At 45.1% G+C, this 20408-nt stretch overlaps 1 protein-coding gene across 1 annotated transcript; it reads right to left on the bottom strand.

The window, feature by feature from the left end:
• Positions 1-1041: 1041 nt before the first annotated feature.
• MCM10 (minichromosome maintenance 10 replication initiation factor) lies at positions 1042-18411 on the bottom strand (the record flags this gene model as incomplete). The annotated part of the gene is made up of 19 exons (XM_082013911.1): positions 1042-1125; positions 1505-1547; positions 1761-1906; positions 2679-2792; positions 3694-3812; positions 4457-4616; positions 6180-6408; positions 7346-7463; positions 7565-7666; positions 8708-8808; positions 9813-10012; positions 11371-11487; positions 12892-13059; positions 14020-14185; positions 14973-15147; positions 15673-15807; positions 16390-16494; positions 17269-17589; positions 18405-18411. The coding sequence occupies 19 exons, from the start codon at positions 18409-18411 to the stop codon at positions 1042-1044; spliced, it is 2610 nt and encodes an 869-aa protein (XP_081870037.1).
• Positions 18412-20408: the final 1997 nt, after the last annotated feature.

Below are 20408 nucleotides of genomic sequence, written 5' to 3'. Positions count from 1 at the left end.
GATCCTACTGGGCACGAGCTAGGGGCAGCAGAAGGATCAGGTCCAGGAAAAGCTGGCCAAATGCCACAGGCATCCCTACAGAGATGTGCTTTCAGAAAAATGCCTGTATGAAAAGAGCCTTTCTCAGGAGCCACCCCTTGGAGATCTCGTCCTGCTTGGTTTGAGATAGTTACTGTCTCCCCAGGCAGATATGCCAACAGCCAAGGCTGACATGGCAGATGACTGGGAGAGATTTCAGGAAAATTTAGTGACAGAAAAAGGGAAAAAGCTATTAAATGTAATCACTCAGCTCTTTAGAACCACTCACAAAATGGTGCCAGATTCATTAAAATGCTTTTCAAAGTAGGAGCTGCAGGTTTGTAGCTGTAAAGGTGCTGTAGTGTGGATGGTGCTGGGAAGCCAGTATAAGCTGCGTGATAAGGAAAGGGCTTTCAGAAGAGCTCCCACTAGTCTGCAGTGTGAACACTGCTGGTTTGCAATGCCAAAGCCACTGAAGGGTTTTGAACACATAAGCCAAGGAGACGACTCAGATACTGTTTGACATCTGTTCTTATGGGTAAAAGCAAGTAATTGTGGAGCCAATGAAGACTGCTCTATGGCTACAACCCTCTCGCATCCCTTTTTGGCCAACAGGTGAAAAACCTTGACAGGCTGGCATTTACGCACCACAGTGCTTATGCAGTATACAGGCCATCCCAGTTCATGATGATTTGTTACTTAAAGTTCTGGTGAGGTCACTCTACATCAGCCATTCAACATAAATTATGGGATCCATAGGGGTTTCTTGGTACAAATTCCTCTCTAGCTGTCTCTTTCCTAGGTTAAATCTTGTAAACAAGCTGTTAGTAAGAAAGAACAGGCATGAATGTATATTTCACAGCCTTATTCAGTCAATTTTAAAAAGATCAAAGCTTAATATCCATGCATTGACTCCCCTGCTCATTCATCTGCAAAACCAGAATCCTCTTGACATTCCAGTAAATAAATGTGCGGTTTAGATGCAGAAATCCATCCTTATGTTGTGAAAAAGTTAACTCCAGGTCACTTAAGACTGTTGAGAAATTTTGGTTTTTCCTCCCCTCTTGGTAAAAGTGTTTCTCCACCAATCTTCGGACCCTTTTTCTCCTAGAAACATGAACCATAGAGAAAATAAGTTAAACATGTGGCAAGATGTTTCCCAAACATTTTTTTTGACACAAGCTGTGGTAGGGCTAAATTATCTGATTAAATATTGACAGACACTCTAGGATTAACATTCTGAACTCTTACAGCTTTGGTCAAAAGCAAATTCCTCACAGTTTAATAAAACAAAGCTTCAAGATCAGAAAGCAAGAAGAGAAGGTCCATTAAAACACAGCCTGAAGGTACCTGTATGTACCTGACAAATGCAGAGCTGCTTGGTTTTGCCGGGAGCTTGTAAGGGCACTGAAGCAAAGCGTGGGATAAAAGTACAAAGAGAAGCAAACAGAGCTGAGGTGCTCAGAAACTGCTGGCTCACACTTACCTTTAGCATCCCATCTCGCTCCCACTTGAAGAGGCCACAGGTACTGAAAGATGAAGATGGCAGGTGAGGACCACTGTGGTGCGTGTTTGCCACACAGCATGAGGGGGTCCAAAACTAGACCAACACCTTTCCCACACTGCTTAGCACAAAGGCTACCGTTCCCGTTTTAGGACATGGTTATGCAACTCCCCACACATTACTTGTGAATGGACAGTACAAAAGCCCCAGTCACTGTTTCACAAGGCTCATTTCTTACCTGCAGGGCTTTTTTGGGAGCCTGTCCAGGGAAATAGCTCGGTTTCCACAAGGACATTTGAAAAATCGCTTGATGGCATCATGCCAGTGGTAGTCGTGGTTATCCTGCACACAAGTCTCCAGAGGCTTGAAATAGGTGTAATTACACTGTCAGGGAGGAGAAAGAGAGCTGTGAGTGCTTCACTGGCATGTGAGACCTCTTCTGTACGTTGATGATGGCTGAACATCCACGGGAAAGCACCTCTGTCTTCTCCCAACCTGAGGAGCCCAGCAGGCCTGAAAGATCATTGCCCCAGGCTTTGTCATTACTCCTTCTAATGCCATCCTGCCCTCTTTGCCAGCACCCTGTGGCCCTGCTTCCAGCACCTCATGGGGCACACAGTGGCCCTCTGTGCAGCCTCAAAACAGATAGGAAAGCCCAGCAGGAGCTAAAACTCTGGGAATGGGAGTTAACTCCTCCCTTCCTCTCAGCACATTTAGGATGGTAACAAAGCTCCACTCCTCCTCCTCATGGGAAAGTCCCTGGAAATGCAGATAGAGGAATCCCATCCAGTGTTGTTTTCAAGGCACTTTGCTTATTTTGTCATCCAGTACGGGGAACTGAGGGTCCTGGTACAAAGCACTTCAGAAGAAACTGATAAATATTTTCAGGACACCAACACCCCAGGAACCCACTGGCATAAACATCACGTTGAGGTGTTCAGCACAGCAATAAAGCCTGCCTCACCAGTGTCTTCACGTCACTCAGTGCATGGGCTGCTCTCAGCAGCAGTCACAAGGAATGAAACTGTCTCCATTTGATGCGTGCACTGGACTATGGCCAAGAGTGACTAACGGAGAGTCTGCAGGATGGTCCAGCACCACTTCGTACAATCCATGCCCCACTCCCCTGCTCTCACGCTGGCTCCCCTTCACTCACTGTTTTACATGTCACAACTCGACATTTCATTTCTTTAATGCTTCTCATCTTCTCTTCCATTTCTTCCTTTTTCACCAGGGGCTGAAAGTATTGCTCCTGCAGCTCAGCCTCAGCCTGTGGGGGCACACAAAGAAGGTTTAGTGGGGAGACAAATATAGAAGCCTAAAATGTCCCTAAAAAGGCCCATAAATGGACTTAGGGAAAATTACTACCAGGCGTGCTTGAAGTAGACTGCAATCTGTGAGCCAGAGGAACATCAAATATCTCTTGCTTCAAAAAAATCCATATAGTGCACGTGCTGTGTGTCAGCAACACTGAAATGAGCCACCTCTGAGATGTATGAGTGGGAAGGTTCAACAGTAGCATGTACTATTGAAATAAGCACATACCTACGAGGACAGTGCAGGGAGAGGTCAGATAGGCAGATGTAATGGATGGAATTTGTACTTAGCCAAAATATTACTCTTCAGAAGACCTTAAAACAACTAGAACTTCATACAAATATAACGTGTCCAAAACAAGAGCCCTGTGCTACTGGCGGTGCCATATCCCTGGGAACATGCTCAGCAAAAATGCCGATGGGAGAAACCCAACCTCTTAGCTCTTCAGGGCAACTGCTGGCATTTCACATACTCCACATCTTACATGGGTCCCAGATGAAGGTGGCAGCTGTCTTTATGTGGCCAAGATGTCAAGAAATTAGGGACAAAATAGGCACATGGCTAATTTGGTTTTAAGGCAGAAGGGTTTCTTTGATCATCCACTAACCGGGAAGCTTCACTGATTTTTCCGAATACAGCAAAAAAACCAATGGCAACTTGACCTTACCATGGCTATGGCAATAATGCTGACTGGCAGGCACTGTGCCCTGTGTGCTCAAGCCCGAACCCTACTCATCAGGAAAATTTGGTGCCTGTTACATGTTTGGGTGCCTGCTTCTTGCTGAAATCATTATGAGGGGTCCAGACAGCTCCCCAGTTCTGAGCCCTCAGTCATGGCTGGATTGAGGCCATACCTCTTTCAAGACATCTGTGTGCTTGGACTTGGCATTCAGGATTTTCTGGAACTCTTCTGACTGCAGATAGGCCAGCTGCTCACGCCGTTTCTTTTTGGAAGGCTCCAGTTCATCCATATCTAGGAAGACAAAAAGGCTCAGTCCTACAGAGACCAAGGTTGTGATCTCTAAATTATGAGATTTTGGAAGTCTCAGGTCTCTCAGACAGATGTTCAGGTCAAACAGCCTTTCATAGTTCAGGAAATCATGATGCCAAGTTCAAATATGGCTTCAGAAAAAATAAAAGCATTTTTTTAAATAACATTGCATCTTCTCTCAAAGTACCATACTAGGAATTTTCACATCACTCCCAGGGGAGAGAGTAGTGTTGCTTCCCTGACCGATGGAGAAGCTTTAAAGGGAAGTAAGAAATTCATTCAAGATCACACAGTAAATCACCAGCAGGCAAACTCAAGTTCCCACAGAAAATTCAAATACCTTCACAGGTGGGACTATTTCTTGGTTAAGTCAGCCATGCATTGCAGGTGCTCAAGTACCATAGGAAAGGGAACAGAGATGAGGACAGGGAGCTATCAGAGGTTACATCTCACACTTTCCACCGGGTTAGAGATTTTTTAGCATTTGCAACAAACCCTTTAAGTTCTAAACAGACCTAACTTGGCCTCTCTTTGGCACAGCAGTTAAGTCCTTAACCCAGCAACTAGTGTTCCGATCATCAGGACATAAGCGTATTTTTTCAATTCGAGAAGCTAACATTACATACCATTCTCTGCTTCTGTACCTTGTGTCTGAGCAACATTTTTCTCAACTCGTTCAACAATTTCTAGGACATCACCAACATCAGCTCTTTTTCTCTTGACACTGTTTGGGTCAGTTTTAGCAAGAATCTGGCCTTTTGCTCGTAGTCGGTGTATTGCAGCCAGCTAGAAAACAGGAAAGAGCAGTGAATGTGTTGGTGACGAGTCTGGATCCCATGTTCCTACTTCCAGAGGTAGCAGAGGAAAGTCTGTCAAACAGAGGAGACAAGATCCACTGGCCTGAACATAGAGCTGGCTGAAGAGAGGCACAACAAAATTCCTAGCTCTGATGTACATTTAATTCACCACATCACCCAACCTCTTGTGACTTCCCAAACCACAAAAATCACTCCTCTGGGGGTGTTACCAGGCTTGATATCTCTGCAGCTGTGCTTTAACTGCACAAATCAGTCTGTTTCCCAGAGGAATCAAATCACTTGAGATTTCTGCATAAATTGGGAATAATTGTGAACTAATAGAAAACCGCGCACAACTATTCCTTTCCATACTCCCAAAAATGTTAAGACTCCTTCACCCTTGCTGGAACAGAAAAGGTTCTTTGACAAATATGGGAACAGATTTATGCCAAGGGAAGATGCAGTCTGTTCTGGCTAGACACCAAACTTGTCCAAACTCATGGCACAACATGGCTAAACCGGTTTATTTTCCTGTTGCTTACCTGGCAGGCAGAAAACACCAACAATACCTGGCACTAGCAATGCCAAAGAACAAACATGCACAGTTTAGCACTCCAGGGATTTTCAGCACAAATCCCCTGCCCCTTCCCAGCACTTAAGGGTTTCCACGCTCATGAAACAATCAATAGCAACAGGCTTTGCTCTCCTTTCTTCTGTAAAAATCACTTCAGCCCCTCCAATCCTGGCCCAGGACCTATCCACAACCTGGTGCATTAAGGTGTCCCAAACACCCAAAACAAAAGAGCAGCCACTGGTGGACAGAGAAGCTCTGTCCCACCTGCGTGAAGAACAGAGTAGGACAGCCACATGGCTACTCCAAACTGCTCTCCAAAGGCATAGGTTGCCCAGGGGGTGGACAGACTATGTCAGGTCACGAAGAACAGAGTCAGTTCTACTCAGAGAAGCTGCCAGCATGCATAAAGAAGTGTTTCTTCACCAAAAAGCTTAGCATCAGGTCCATGACTTAAATGAGATGCCCTATCTCCCCATCTGCTTTTCCCCAGTCTCATCCCAAGAGGCTGCTCTGTCCCCTGTCCATGCCCAATTAGCATTTACTGAAATTGCCAGTTGTGTCAGCAGCTTCAGTGATCTTGCCTTCAGAGAAAATCAAGAGTGGGCTCATAAGCATCACACACATGAGACAGATCGTAACAACTCAATTCTGACCAATTCAGGTGGATTATGAACAAGCAAGGGACACCAGCTCCTGTGGCTAAATGTCACACACACAGGCCCCTCTTTAGCAGCTGTTCTGCTGGTCTGGAGGTTGACTAGAGGCAAGGTGGCAGCACGGACCTTTGTATTAACAGCTGTCAGGAACTGCAGGTTTCTTCTGTATTGTAATATAGGCCAGTCTGACCCCACAAAGCAGAAACTTCACCAGCATCAGAACTGAGCTGGCCTAATCTTATCAAAGACTCCTCTACTACCACAAACCACACTTCCCTTAACGTCCCCTTCTTAATACTTAAAAGATTCAAAGAGCTGTTACCTTTTTGGCTTCTGCCAAGCTGTCTAGCTTTGGTGTGGGAGGTGGAGACCCATCAAAGAAGAGGATATCTTCTCCTTCTGAGAAGCCTGTGCCCAACCTGGGCCTCTGAGGAACTGACATTTTTGCAGCTTTGGGAAACTCTGCCCCAGGCACTGGGGAATGGAGTGAGGACTGTCTGGAGGAGGATGGGAGAGCAGGGCTGCCAGCTTTACTTGTGCTCTGCAGAAACCTTGTCAGACAAGAATAATCCATTAAAATAAGGACACAAGCCAGAGAGACAGAACTGTTTGAGAAACAGATAGGAATAGAAGGGATGCAGACTGGGATTTCTCACTAACTGGACTTTTATCGCTAGAAAAACATGCAGCAATTTAGGCATTCAGGAGCATAAAACAAGACTGGTAAAGAACACACCAGGTCACTGAAATCAAGAGTGACTTGAAGTCACCAGGAGTGAACAACCAATTGCTTTCAAAATTAAGATCAGGAAGAAGCAGCAAATGAAGCTGGAAAGTGGGAACTGAAAGCACTTGGAAAAATGGGCTTCTCTGCAGAACAGATAATTAAGCAGTGGGACTCCTTGTCACAGGAGTCACATAAATGTTTAGGTTTACACAGGTCACACTGGAGGTTGCACAGGTTCATGAGGAAAAAAAATCCCTTCAGAGATACTGTAACAGACACCACCTTTAGCTTGGAAACACCCTGAAATACACACTGTTGTAGGCTGGAAGAGTATTTGGGGGAAATACCATCATGATTGTGCCTAGTCTTATCATTCTCCTTCAGGTTCTGTTTCAGCTCCTGTTGAGCCTTTTGAGGCTGCTTGGCTGTGCCAATCTCAGTCTCACCCAAGGTGGCCCTTATGAGGTGGTTCTTAGGTTTGTTAACAAGATACGCACAAAACACTTGCCAAATGTTAAGGTTCAGAAGAACCCTGCAAGCCAGCCACAAAGAGAACCAGGAACCCGAGTTTCCTACTCTAATCAGTCTCTTCCCATCATGCCTTCCAGTTGCTGGGCACTGTGCTGGAGCATTTGGTTCTGCATTGAATACAGGGATATTTCTATTTAAATGAAGTTTTTATTAAAACAGCAAAACACCTCCACAGTTATACTTAGGGCCACAATAACAGAACCCTTCCTCTGAAAGTCAGTATGTATTACCGCCTCTGAATCTCTTCAGATCGCTTTTTTCTGGCCTCCAGCACTTTCTGTTTCTGTTGCTTGAGCAGTGCTGAAGCAGAGACAGACTGGAAATTGGCCCCTTGCTTCTTTTCAGCATCTGGGAAAAATCCAAAACAAAATAAAAAGCCACTTATGTTTGCTCAGAAGGAGCTTGAGTGTTTTCAGGAGTGGGTTTTCCTTCAGGCAAAAGGACAATACCTGCTTTGGTCCAGTGTTTGCAGAGGTTGCGTGCTCCAAAGGTTGGCTGTGCCAGCAGTTCCTTGAATTCCTCAGAACATTGCATGGGTCTCTTTGCTGCACCTGGAACGGAAGAGGCAGAAATACAACAGATTTGGAGCCAGTAAGGGAAGCAGGCCTGGCTTAGAGATGTAGAATAGTCTAGGTCAGAGGAATAAACACCTGCAGGTCACCTGAGTGACCACCCCCCCCAAAGCAAGGCCAACTTCTATGTTATATTTGGTTGTGCAAGGCCTCGTGTCCTCACAGAAGACATCACAAAGACATTTCTACCCCTTCAGCAATTTCATCGGACAGTCAGCTCTCCACCAACCTTGGCTGTCTGTGGTGCTCCCACCGTTCCTGTTTTTAGAACACGTGAAAGCCCTGCAGCCACCACATCTTATCTATGGAGAATTAAGAACAGCTAAAGGCTAGAGACAGGACACACACTATATTGTCTGAAATGGAGGCAACTGAGGGAACTGAAGGATGTGAATAAGACATCTAAGTGGCATCTAGAGCATGTAGTTTGAATAATCTGTCATCTACTCTCAACTGAGCATAAAGAGGGTGTAATATTAAGTGCTTTACAGAAACGAAACAGAGGCAGAGAAGATCGGTGACATCCCAAAGGCTATGGAAGGAACATGCTTTGAAGATCACAAAAGAAAAGCACTAGAAACAGGCTGGGTACTCAGGAGGTCCCCTGCATTGCAGACCTGACTGATTTATACTTAGTATTCCTTGGAAGTTTTCAAGGCTGACAGAAGTAATTTATTTTAATCAAATAAAATAAATTCTCTGGTTCAAAGTTCTAAAAACTTCCAATTCCCATTAATCTGGCAAAGATCTTCTGTCACTGTCCAAAGACAGAACAGGAGACTTAATTCAGGGGCACTGATGAAAAAAAGATGCATGGAGCTGCACAGTTGCTTAGTTACATTTGCCTTGCAGCTGTGATCTCAAGAGGGAAGAGGACTTTTGATCAATTGAGAAAGCAGCCTGCAAACGGCTATCTCTGGCAAACCAATTCCCAGACTCATTCAGTGAGTAGCAGGGTCCTGGGACACATCTACATATCAAGCTGGAAATATCTGGAGGGCGAAGAGACTACATAGGTACCAATTTTCTGCCTGGTTTCCTGGACAATTGCATCAACTCCTCTCACAACCAGATTGGAGAGAGTGGTTTGAATCTTCCTTTTCGGCACTGCAGCTGCTGCACTAGAAAGAGGAAACAAAACCAGAACATCAGAATTTTCCCACGCTTAGAGCAAGGACAAGAGCTTGAACACTAGCCCAGTGCATCAACAAAATTCCAGCCACCCTTTATTTAATCCAAACTGGTACCTCTCTGCTGTCATCTGTCTTTGGGATCTAAAATGTGTCTGAATCTAAATGCTAGCACAATGTTTAGATCTCCCATTTCTCCCTGGGTTGAGATATATATTTCCTATGCATTGAGAGAACCCTAAACACAGGTCATGGCTAAGCCTTGCTCGCAGTTAGTTCCAGGGATGGAGAGGAGGTTGGAATTGCTTCATTACTGTGGAGTGACATCAGTTATCAGAGGGCAGTGGTAAGGGAAGGAAAGCTGTCTGCAAGCACAGGGCTCGATCCAGCTGTGACTCAAGTCTTTCCACAGCTGTCTGCAATGGGATTTGGATGAAGGACCTGACCCCTCCATGTTAGTTATGAGACACATACTGATTACTGACCTTGGTTGCATAACAATATGCAGGGTGTACTACTGTCATTTTATTAACACATGGTGATACTCTATCATTTCAGTCAACGAAGAAAGGAGGAGGAAATACAGAATACACTGACACTGAACCTGGGATTAAATGCAATGAACCATAACAAAATACAGTAAGGGAATAGCACTGAAAAATACTCATCTCAGACTCGAATGCTTGGAATCTCATGAAAAAGTTAATTTAATCTACTGAAACACAGTGCTGCCTGGCTTCACAACACAGTATTAATTTAGAGGTAAAAACACCCCTTACCACGTCTTAGCATTGACCATTAAAATTTTCCTATCAAACAGCATCCCATGAAGCCAGGATTACACCAAACAGGGGGCATTTATTCCTATTTGGTGAATGTAGTTATGTCAAAGGGATCTATAACTAAATAGACCCCCCTAGAGATAGCTTCAGGCTCACTTGTATATGGGAGGGAACTTCAGTTCAAAAGTAAGGAAAATAAGTGGTTTATCTTACACTGAGGCTGCATATGCTGCTGAAGAGACACCTCCATAGTAAAATCCATCCTGACACAGCCTCTCCTTCAAACTGGGATTTTTCCGACCAACTTTTTTGGGAATGCGGCCACCAGAGAAGGTGGACTGCAGATCTGCCCGCTTCGAGCTGAGCTTCTTGTACTGGGATTGTATGTGATACTGACAATATTCACAGTCGTTCTGAAAAGAAACGAGAGAAGCCTGTTGCAGAACACTAGCGATTATAATTTACTTCACTCCCCTCACCTACACGCATCCTTCTATGGCTAAATTGAAGTAACATCTCTACTGTAGTACTCCAGCATTTGACCAACTCAGCAAACATATGCCCACATTCCAGCAATGAAAAATAAAACTAAAATTGCCCAAACTAATCATTGGAAAAAAACCTGTGTGTCGACTTCCTTCACCCCAGGAATTTTAAGGCCATTCCTTGGCCCAAGTCAACTCATGTCCCAGGTCCTCTTGCTCACATTCTGTACTCTTGACTCTGAATTGCACACAATTTTCTTACTGGTATGAACACAAAGGAAAACTAACACTGGAGCAAGGTATTTCATGCACTCATTTCAAATTAATTCATCAGTTTTCAGTGTAAATTTGAGGGTTTAGAACTGAAGATAGTGAGCCTGCCAGTCAGAGACAGCAGTGCCATAAATACACTCAACTCAGGGTGTCCTTTAACTTCAGACAGCAAATTCCTTCATGAGGTTCTTCTGCCAGACAGCCTCCATCTATGGTTTGTTCCAGGTGGCACTGGAACTTCTGACATTGAGAGCCCTGTGCAGAGCCACCTCCTGGAGTGGGTCTGCAATCACAGCCTTGTTTTGCTACAAGTACCTTCTGTATTTGTCTTCCTCCACCCCACACACTTTGAGTTCCTCCCCAGGTCATCATTCCTTCATTTTCTCTCTTCCTTCTAACTGCTACGCTACCAACTATAACCCTTCCAACTTAGACAAGGTTCCTTTCAGGTATCATAACATCACTATAGCCACAGTGAAGTGACATAATCCACAAGTCCTTTAAACTAGTACAAATCAGTACTGTCCCTAAAAGAAGAATCCCAAACACCTTTTTCCTTTCATCTCTAGTGCCCCACATTCAGGTATAAACATTCTGGCAGCTTGCAGGCACGCTGGACCAGGGAACTCATTGGGTTAAAATGATCTCCAAAACCCAAAAACATTCCCAAGAAAAACCTCCTATTGTTTTACCTTGGATGAGTTCTTTAGTGCAGTGCGTAGAAGCTTGCAGCGGCACAAAGGAGAGTGAAAGGGTGTGGCAATGGTGACAGTCATGGGTCAAGACCATCTCTTTTCACTGCAGCACCAGCTTTGCATTTAGGGAACTACCGTGCTGCTGCTACAGTGCCACCACAGCAGCTCCTCCTCTGGGTTTCATTTCTGTTTCTCCACCCACTTCAGTTAGTTACAAGTCAAGATCCAGAAAAAAGTCAGAGTCGGAGCATCAGTACAAAACCAGCACCCAGATTTTTACCAACGCCTTAAGGATGTCCTAACTACTGAGATACAGACCAGGTTCACAATCTGCACGCAAGGATCACCGTTCTTCTTCCTGGCTTTGCAAGTGCCCATGTCCAGAGCTTCACCCATGAGGAGGATCTTCTGGGGATGGTCAACAGACAAACACACCTAGAAAGAAATCGGAACATGCCTTCAGGAGGACTGGATGGGCTTCTCTCTAGATACCACTAGTTTGGCTTTGGTCCAGTTTGGTACCAGAGGTATTAACAATGCAGTTTTAAAATGCAGGCCTAATTTAAGAAAGCCACATATCCTGTTCAAATTGAGAAAACGCTCAGTTAAAAAGAAAAAAAGTTAATTTCTTTCTCACAAAGAGAGGAAAGATGTTGCATTTTTATGTTCAGAGCCTCAGGAAACCAAGGGCCAGCAAAGACAGATCTAACTGTGCTATTAATGATGGTTCTGTACAACTGCTTGGCTCTGACGCCACCATGGCAACAATATTCGGCAGTGGATGGAAGAGGAGATGGGCTCAGAGCTCTCTGTCCTTCTCCATATGTCCAGGCACAATCAAAACTGACTCCTGTGGTAAAAAAAAAAAAAAAAGAGCGTCTACTTCACACAACCAAAGATACTAGGAATTATGTTGTAGGTAAGAAATACATTGCGAAGTCAGTTTTAATGTAGTTCCAAATGTGTACATTCTAGCTAAGAACCATTCTTAACAGTTAAATACAGTCCTTACATTAAATCTGGTATGCCTTTTGACTCACCAGTAGGACTTTCTACTGCTTATTCATGTTAATTTAAGTGATTATATAGCTTAATAGACAATTAATGAGATTCTTAATTTTTCCATTTGGAGAATTTAAAATGCAGAACACATCACTAGATTGCAATTCCCCTTGACAGAAGTCAGTAAAAACGGTTTGCATTCCAGTGTAATTAAAAAGATATTAAAAAAAAAATTTATTAGAAAAATGAAGCCACCTTAAATGTTTTGCTACATAAAGTAAAGTAATTAATCTTGTTCTGCATTTATAAGTAATTGATTAAACAAGTGAAATACTATGTATCAACTTACTATACATAATACTTCGTTTGTTTAATAAATCAAATATTGCTTCTTCTCAGTTATGATTTTGGAGCCAGGAAACATTTTGCAATCACATCTCACGCTTAAATTAGAAGGGAGAAATGAGCTTCCCCACCTTTTTCAGCTTTTAGAGACCTCTTGGCTGACACAGGCATTACACTGAAGTAGCTGAATAAACTTAAATGAAATAGCACACCCTACATCTGTGGAAGAGCCAACTGCTACCAAGAACAGATTAAACACTTGAATAAACTCCGGTTTTAGAAGCTTAATAGGACTTCTTGAAGTTCAGTCTTCCAGAAGGCCAGGAGCAAATACACACCACGCAAATAACTGAATGCAATTCAAACTGTTTAGGCAGACTGCTGTAATTTCAGCCTTAACATGTGTTATAAAGCTAAATCTCAAGCAGATATGAAAAGGTTCAGCTATGAGTTTTTATCTGCAGCTGATGGGCAAGTGAAAAATCCTCTCACCTCATCTGAGCCTTCCTTAGGTTTCATAGGATTAGCATTGAGCAGCCCGATGACCGTGCCTTGATCTGTCTTCCAGTGCTCTTTGTGGACATCACCAAACAAGAAGAGTGAGACACACTGATTGAGATCCCGTAGGTCGTTCAGCCGCCAGATACTGAAAGTTCTGCCCTGGAACAGACATTTTTTTCCTTTCAGCTCTCAGCATGGGGACACTGACTGCATCCCCTCTTGCTGTTGCTTTTAAAGAGTTATTCTGATTTGTTTTTTCCCTGGGTTTTCCTGATTCAGAAAAACATGATTTGTAACCTTAGTAGAGGTTAAATAAAATACCTGCAGCCATTTCTGGGATTCTTAAAGGCCAAAATAGCAAAACAATAACTGCTATCACCAATCTTCCTGATATTAAAGCTGGACAGCACTCTTACTTGCTGAATAAAGATGTTTTTACCCCACTGAACAAATAAAACCAAGGCATATCCAGATCTCTGTTTCATCAATGACTTTCTAGAGGACGTAAGAAATTTGTCATGTTGAGGGTGGTGAAACCCTGGCACAGGTTGCCCAGAGAGGTGGGAGATGCCCCATCCCTGGAAACATCCCAGGTCAGGTTGGACGGGGCTCTGAGCAACCTGCTCTAGTTGCAGATGTCCCTGCTCATGGCAGGGGGGTTGAACTAGATGGCCTTTAAAGGTCCCTTCCAACCCAAAGGTTCTATGATTCTGTGTACACCATATAGGACAGAATGACCTCTAGGGAAATGATGGAAGCAGAATGTGGTGGCACACTTAAAATAAGAGGGCTGACTAGGAAGACTGAGAGTCACAGTTCTTTTTTCCACACTGGCATTTAACATGTAACAATGGATTAACAGATTTAGACAGATTTATGCCATGGCTACATTTCTTACCTTAGTCTCTGGGACACTTGCACCAGACAAGCTAAGGACTTACCCTGAGGACTAAAAGCAGCATTTCTGCATGAAACCAGAGGAGACAAGATCTTTAACATAGTAGCTTTTCATGAACTACATGGACCTGGCTGATTTAAGTTGAAAACCTAACTAGTTTCTCAGGAAAGAAGACCAGCATGTTACTTGGACTGAGCAAGGGATACAACAAAGTTACTTACATTATTTGCGCTCTGAGGAGTGACCTTCTTCACTATGACTCCAAATGTTACCCAGTCTATTTCCTCCAGATTTTCTGCAGCAAGCTTGTTCTTCAGCTGGGACAGTCGGATGAGCTTCCGGTTAGCCATCTTCCTGTCCATTTCAGCCGATGAAACCCGGGGTTTTCTAGATCAAGCAAAAGCATGTAAAAGAGAACACATCCATTGGCATAAATGGACAGAGACAAGCAAAACCATCCAGCATTCTCCTGGGGAGACTATCTCTCTGCAAAATGCCTCTGTGCCTTTGAAACAAAACCCCTCAGGACACTGTACAAATATCAGAAAGCTACTCATCATGCTGTTTTTTGTCCAAATAGCTGCACTGCAACTTAGCCCCGAGCCTGCATTAATTCTGCTCATTTCAGGAATGACTGAGTACGACTGACTGAGCACGGTTTGGAAATCCAGCATGGTTTCTGGTGAGGAATGACACCGTGAGTATTCAGAGACCTCTTGTGGCCACATCGAGTACGGGGATCGCGAGTAACTGCCAAGGCTCCTCAGTATGGAGCAAAATCTGCTCAACTGGAGGACAGTTGGGCTTTGCACACGCCCACTGCTTCCCTCCTCCACCACTGAAGACATCCCAGGGAAGGCAGCGCTCATAAAATGATAGCTTTTTTTGTGAGAAAAGAGCAAAAGTGAAAATAATATTAGAAACATGGTACTAAGCCAAAAGTCAGTCACCTATTTACTGACCAACCAGCCAATGCTGTGGCTTTGTGTCACATCCCCTAATGACAATTAACTAATCTGACATGGTTAAATGATGTATATACAACAAATCAGAAATCCAGTCCTTCACACACCACTTGTGTGACTAGCATCACAGGACGCTGGACTGACTGCTTTTTCTCTCCCATTACTGGAAGGTGATGTCCCCAGACAGAGCTCAGTGCTGGGCTGCTGACCTTAACCTGAGTCCTGAGAAGGTTTCCACAGACACTGGCTGAGTTGTTGCACTGAAGCACGTAGGCATGTGAGGAGTCTTCTCTCTGGTCACCTTACTGGGTGTGTTCCCTGCAGCAGACTTGAGAGGCTGGAACGCCAGACTGAGGACTTGCCGTGGAGGAAGAGTCTTGTTCTCTTTAGCAGGGAAAAAAGGCAAGAAAAAAAATCTTGATAATGAAAGAAAACTTCTAAATAAAAATAACACTAACTTACACCTGACCAGACAGGAGTTTAATATAACACACTTAGGAAAAAGGTGTAAAACTGTCTTATTTGTACCAAACCAGTCTCCCAGTCAGCTGGGAACTAACTGACAGCTCCAGATCAGTCACATGTTAACTCAAGCAATGAGTTCTGCCTGGTAAGGAGCTTCCCAGAACAGCTTTCATCTTCCAGGCAAGCTAAACTGAAGGACACACAGATGCAAGCCAGACTGCTGTCAGTGTCAAAGTTAACCGCAGTAGCACAGAGCATAGCATCCATTGCAAAGAATGCAATAATTAACTCCGTAGTGAGCTCTGTTCCACTGTGACCAGGCTGCTACTGGTGCACTGACTAGCGTAAAACTAACCTGGATGTGTCTACACTGCTGCTGTGAACTAGACAGGCTTTCTACAAGTGTCCAGTGTGTTTCAGTGAAAGGGAGACTGAGAACAGTACCTGCTGAGGATGCCTTTGATTTCTGGATTCCTCGCTTGGCTGGTGGTAAAGGATTGCCCAACTGGGCTGAGAAACATGGTGACTCTTGCAGCTTCTGAACTTTCCTTTCCTTTAAGGGTGGACAGGGAGATTTACCTGGCCAAGAAAACAAAAAAGTATTTTTGAGATCTCAGGATCTGGACTCTAAGAACAGCTCCAACCGAAGTAATTCTCTGAATAACAAGCCCAGGTCAGGGTCCCACATAGAAACCCTTCACCTAAGTTGTCCACATCCGAAATGCAACAGCTGGAAAAGCCCCAATGATTCTTCCTCACAATGACCTAAAACTCTGGATGTCACTGAAAGCACAAAGCTGGGGAAAATAGGAACATCCCTTTGTTTTTCAATTTTCCCATGTTGTTTCATTACTACACCCAGTGTGCTACAGCAACAATCAGCTGTATTTTCTGGGTGTACCAACATCAGCCAGTAAGAAGGTATACTTCCAGCAGAAGACCCTGGAGCACTTCAGTCATGAAAGCTGCCCCATATAGAATCAGCCCATGATGCAGATACCAAAACTGTAGCTTGTTGATTTAGTCTGTAGCTGCAGGAAACACCAGACCACCATTCCTCCTTGCTACTCAGTGCCCACTGTAGGATTATCTGGAGCCTTGCCTATAAATTGCATGTTGGTAGGCCAACAAATCAGAAACCCATATAATTAGTCTCATTACCAGGGGTTTTCTTCTCAGGGCCTGAGCTGGATTGCTGCCCAATAGCAGTCTTTTGCAACTGCTCCTGTAATGTCTTCATCTGTTCTTGCAATTTTCTCAGCTCAGCTAGGAAAGAGAGAAGAAAAAGGATAATAATGAAGACAGCGGGTAACCATTGCAAACAGGGATTTATGAGATCCCTGGAAGTCTAGCAGTTTTACTGCATCATAGGAACTTAGAGAACAAACACTTGAGCCACAATACAGATTTGAGTCTACATAGCTCACAGTGAAGGGGCACTTTTCCATAACAGCCTGGAGTTGACTTCTCTGATATTTTACTTGACCATGATATGTTCCTTGCCATGTTGCATATTTCTTTCCTACTGAATGTAAGACAATTTAAATGGCTGATGATTGCACCCCTTACTAAAAAAGAAATGCTTACAATACAACCAAATATGTGGTCTGGACACAGGAAGGCTCAGTGGACAGCTCTGCTTCCACACTGACTGGTATGGCAGAACCTCCTGCTGAATAAGTCCTGACGGGGAAGTGATTGCTGTGCTGGTGAAAGATGGCAGGATGACAGCCCTGAAGGCTGAAGTAACATTGTTCCTCATCAGACAAGGCAGAAGTACATAGGCAACCTTCTCTGTCCTGCTCACCAGAGATAGTTTAGTCTCCCTGGCTTACTTCAGTCCTGTCTGTCTTTTGGAAAAACAGGTCTAGTGAGTTCGGCCACTGAACACCGGACTTAGAAACTTTCACAAGGACTTTCTGTATTCCCCTTCTGGGCACCATCCTAAAGTGAGAAGCAGAAGGCCCTACCTTCTGCCCATTAGCTCTCTAGAGACAAGTTATATATGACAAGTCAGATAAAAGATGCTGTTACAAAAACCTTGCAGTTCTTGGTTGGTTTTCCCTTTTGCCTGGCTGGGAGCTGAAGTGGGGACAGTTTCTTCTGCCGCCTCCTCTTCCAGCAGGTCATCCACATCTCCAAACAGCGTAGCCAGGTTCTCCTTCTGTTCATCAATCATGCTGTCCTCAGCATCGACCTCCTCAGTGTAGGACACATCATCTTCTGCATCAAAGAGCTCATCGTATTCATCTGGTTCTCCCCTCTCATCCTCTGGGGCGTCTTCCTCCTCAGGAGAATTCCTCTCCTCAGTTGCCTCACTTTCTTCCAGGAGGGAGGCCAACAGATCCAAGTCATCATCAGCTAAGGCAAAAATTAAACTCAGAGTTATTTCCATCCAGTTAAAAGAAAGATACCATCCACGATACTCTAATCACAAGCTAATGATAACTGAAACTAAGTCAGAGCAAGTGGTATTTTTAAAAAACTACTTCAGCTTTGGCTAAAGGAAGATAGAACAGCTTCCTGCTGTCTAGTCAGATGTAAACGTGGTTGCAGACACACTCAGCTTGCAACCTAGGCTGGCTGGTCAGCAGAAAACTGGCAGGCCACTTAGCACTGGCTTTTCCTCCTATGCAGCTGCTTGTACAATAGCTGCTGTTACGAAGAAAAGCCCTGAGACCTGTAAAGGTGTAGCCAGGAGCTCTACAGAGAGACTCACACGGCTTTTGCCAACAGAAGCTGAAAGGGAAAATGCAAGGCAGGCAAGAAAGCATATTCCCACATATGCTTTGCTCAAGGAAGAGAATAGAGCAAAGAAACATCAAAGGTACAAATAATGGAATAAGGAAAGTACAGAGAGAGGGATGGGGCAGACAGAGCAGAACTGAAATTCAGAATGAAATAAGAAATATATTTAGCTTTTGCTGCTCAAGAAAACACAAAACCAGGGAAGGGACAGAGCAGCCTCACAGAAGAGTGACAACAATGAAGGCAAAGGGCAACTCAGAGGTCTCTTCAACTGAAGTCAGTGCAACATTATCTTCCCTTGCTAAAATGTTTACCAAGCTTTCTGAATAGAAAACCGTTCTTTTTTCCTTTTTTTTTTTTTTTAAACCTAATGTATTGGACAGAAAACAACTTTCCTACTGAAAGTAAAAGAGTACTTTCTCCCTTACCGTCCATGGTTTCACCACGATTTCTTCAAGAGCCCCTCAAGGAAAAATATGCTCTGTTATGGGGAGAACAACATTGATACTGTTAAAATAGATATAGCTCAACTAGAAATACATGTTGTGTTCAGGCTCCTTATTTGTCGATTTGCAAACCACCCTCTTGTTTTTGTTTACAGCTGCAGATGAGGACGCCACTGAATTTAAAATCTCCATGTACATTTTCTATATCTGAAGTTTGACCTATGCTGAACTCACTGCAGCGCAAGGACATTACTTTTAGATAAAAGCCCACAACAGACACAGATTTTAAGAAATGCCTACCATGTTCTCCTAGTAATAACCATTTCCGCCTCATCAGTCCTGCGCTATAACCATAATTAGCATTTAACTAAAGCAAATCTTCTGAGATGGATTCAGCCTTCATTTGAAAATGGAAGAAGGTAGCAGGGTTTCGTTCTCTCCTCGCAAGGCAGTTCTTATTCTTAAAAACATATATTCTACATTTCACACAGCTCCTCCATTTCACGGGCACGTGTCCATGGAAAATAATCAGCACAGGCAAGCAGAAATGGCCAAGGGAGACTGGATAAGAAGTAGGGAAACCCACTGGGGACATGCTACTCACAAACCCAAACTAACTCTGTGCTTACAGGTCTTCCTGCTGCAGAGATTTTTGTTTTGTCCATAAACTCCACTTTTAACAGTTCTCTCTTTTCTCTTGCTCCAGAATATTAATTTTCAGCAAAGAACAAAACAAAACTCAAGAGCATACAAGAGCAGCCGTGGCCTGCGGCCACCACACAGCCCCGGGCTCCGGCGGCCTGGTGACAGCAGCCCAGGGACCCACCCCGCTGCCCCTTGGCTCCTGCTGGGGCTCGCCCAGGCGAGTCACCCCGGGATCTCCCCCGCCTCCCTCCGGACGGCCAGCCCCGGCTCCCAAGGCCCAGAAGAGCTCGGCTGTGCCGTGCCCGCCGCCTCGCCTCTCCTCACGGACCACTGCAGCCGCGGGACCCCCATCCCTGCCCTCAGGGGAGCCCCGGTTCTCCCGCAGCGCTGCCCAGGAACCGCCTCCCCCCCCTCACCCCCCCCCCCGCTTCACGGCTCCCCCTCTCCGCTCGGCCGCCTCCCCCACCCAGGAGGACCCCAACCTCCTCCAGAGCTTCCCCGCGGGTCTCCGATCCCTCACGCCAGCCTCTACCCGCCCCGACGGTCGCTTTCTGGGCTCCCAGCCCCCCCGCACCCCGATCCCCGCCGCACCCCCCGGCCCTTCCCTCACACAGCCCCACTCACCACCAGCCGCGCGCTGCCCAGCACCCGCCAAAACTCCAATCCGGCTCCGCCCTCTCCCGCACATGCGCGGGCGCAGCTGCGGGGTACGCGCGGCGGCGGCGCGCGCCCGCGCCATCGTTAATCCTGGCAGGGGGCGCCTCCGGGCGCCATGTTGGTTGTGGGTGGGCGGTAGGGAGGGTGCGGATGCCCGCTGGGGTTTGGGCCAAGGGGTGTGCGGCGGTGGCGTTGGGAAGAGCTGCTGTGCTGAGTGAGGTCACAGGTGAAAGGATGACGATGTCATGTCATTGTTACATGCCTCGGTGGAGCTGCATGAGGTGTCATGGCCTGCCCTCTTGGTTATCCCCATGGTGTGAGGCCTGTGTTTCTCTAGGTTAGCCTCCTTTGGCTGTGGAGAACTGCTTTTGTGTGGTCAGAGTAGCCTCCAGGAGTGGCTACAGCAGGGACCATAGTCGTCTGAATTACCTAAAAAAATCTCAGCACTTGTGTTAAGCCAGCAAATTCAAAACCGGGTCTTGCCCTGTGCAGTTGACAGGACTTTGTAGTTGGTTGAGTATTCCTTCAGTGCAAGTAACTATGGTTCTGTGAAAAATAATGTTCCTGCATATGTACCAGCTCATTGCTCTAGTCACTTTCCCCCTGCATCAATTATATGCAGAAATTACCCCAAAATTGCTCGAACCCCAGAATGATTTGATCTTGGATCCTAAGGCTCTTGCA

This window comes from Phaethon aethereus, assembly GCF_964289735.1.
Source record: "Phaethon aethereus genome assembly, chromosome: 1".
Taxonomy (NCBI): domain Eukaryota; kingdom Metazoa; phylum Chordata; class Aves; order Phaethontiformes; family Phaethontidae; genus Phaethon; species Phaethon aethereus.
Note: the sequence above shows the minus strand (reverse complement) of the source record. Positions and strands in the feature narration are given on the sequence as shown.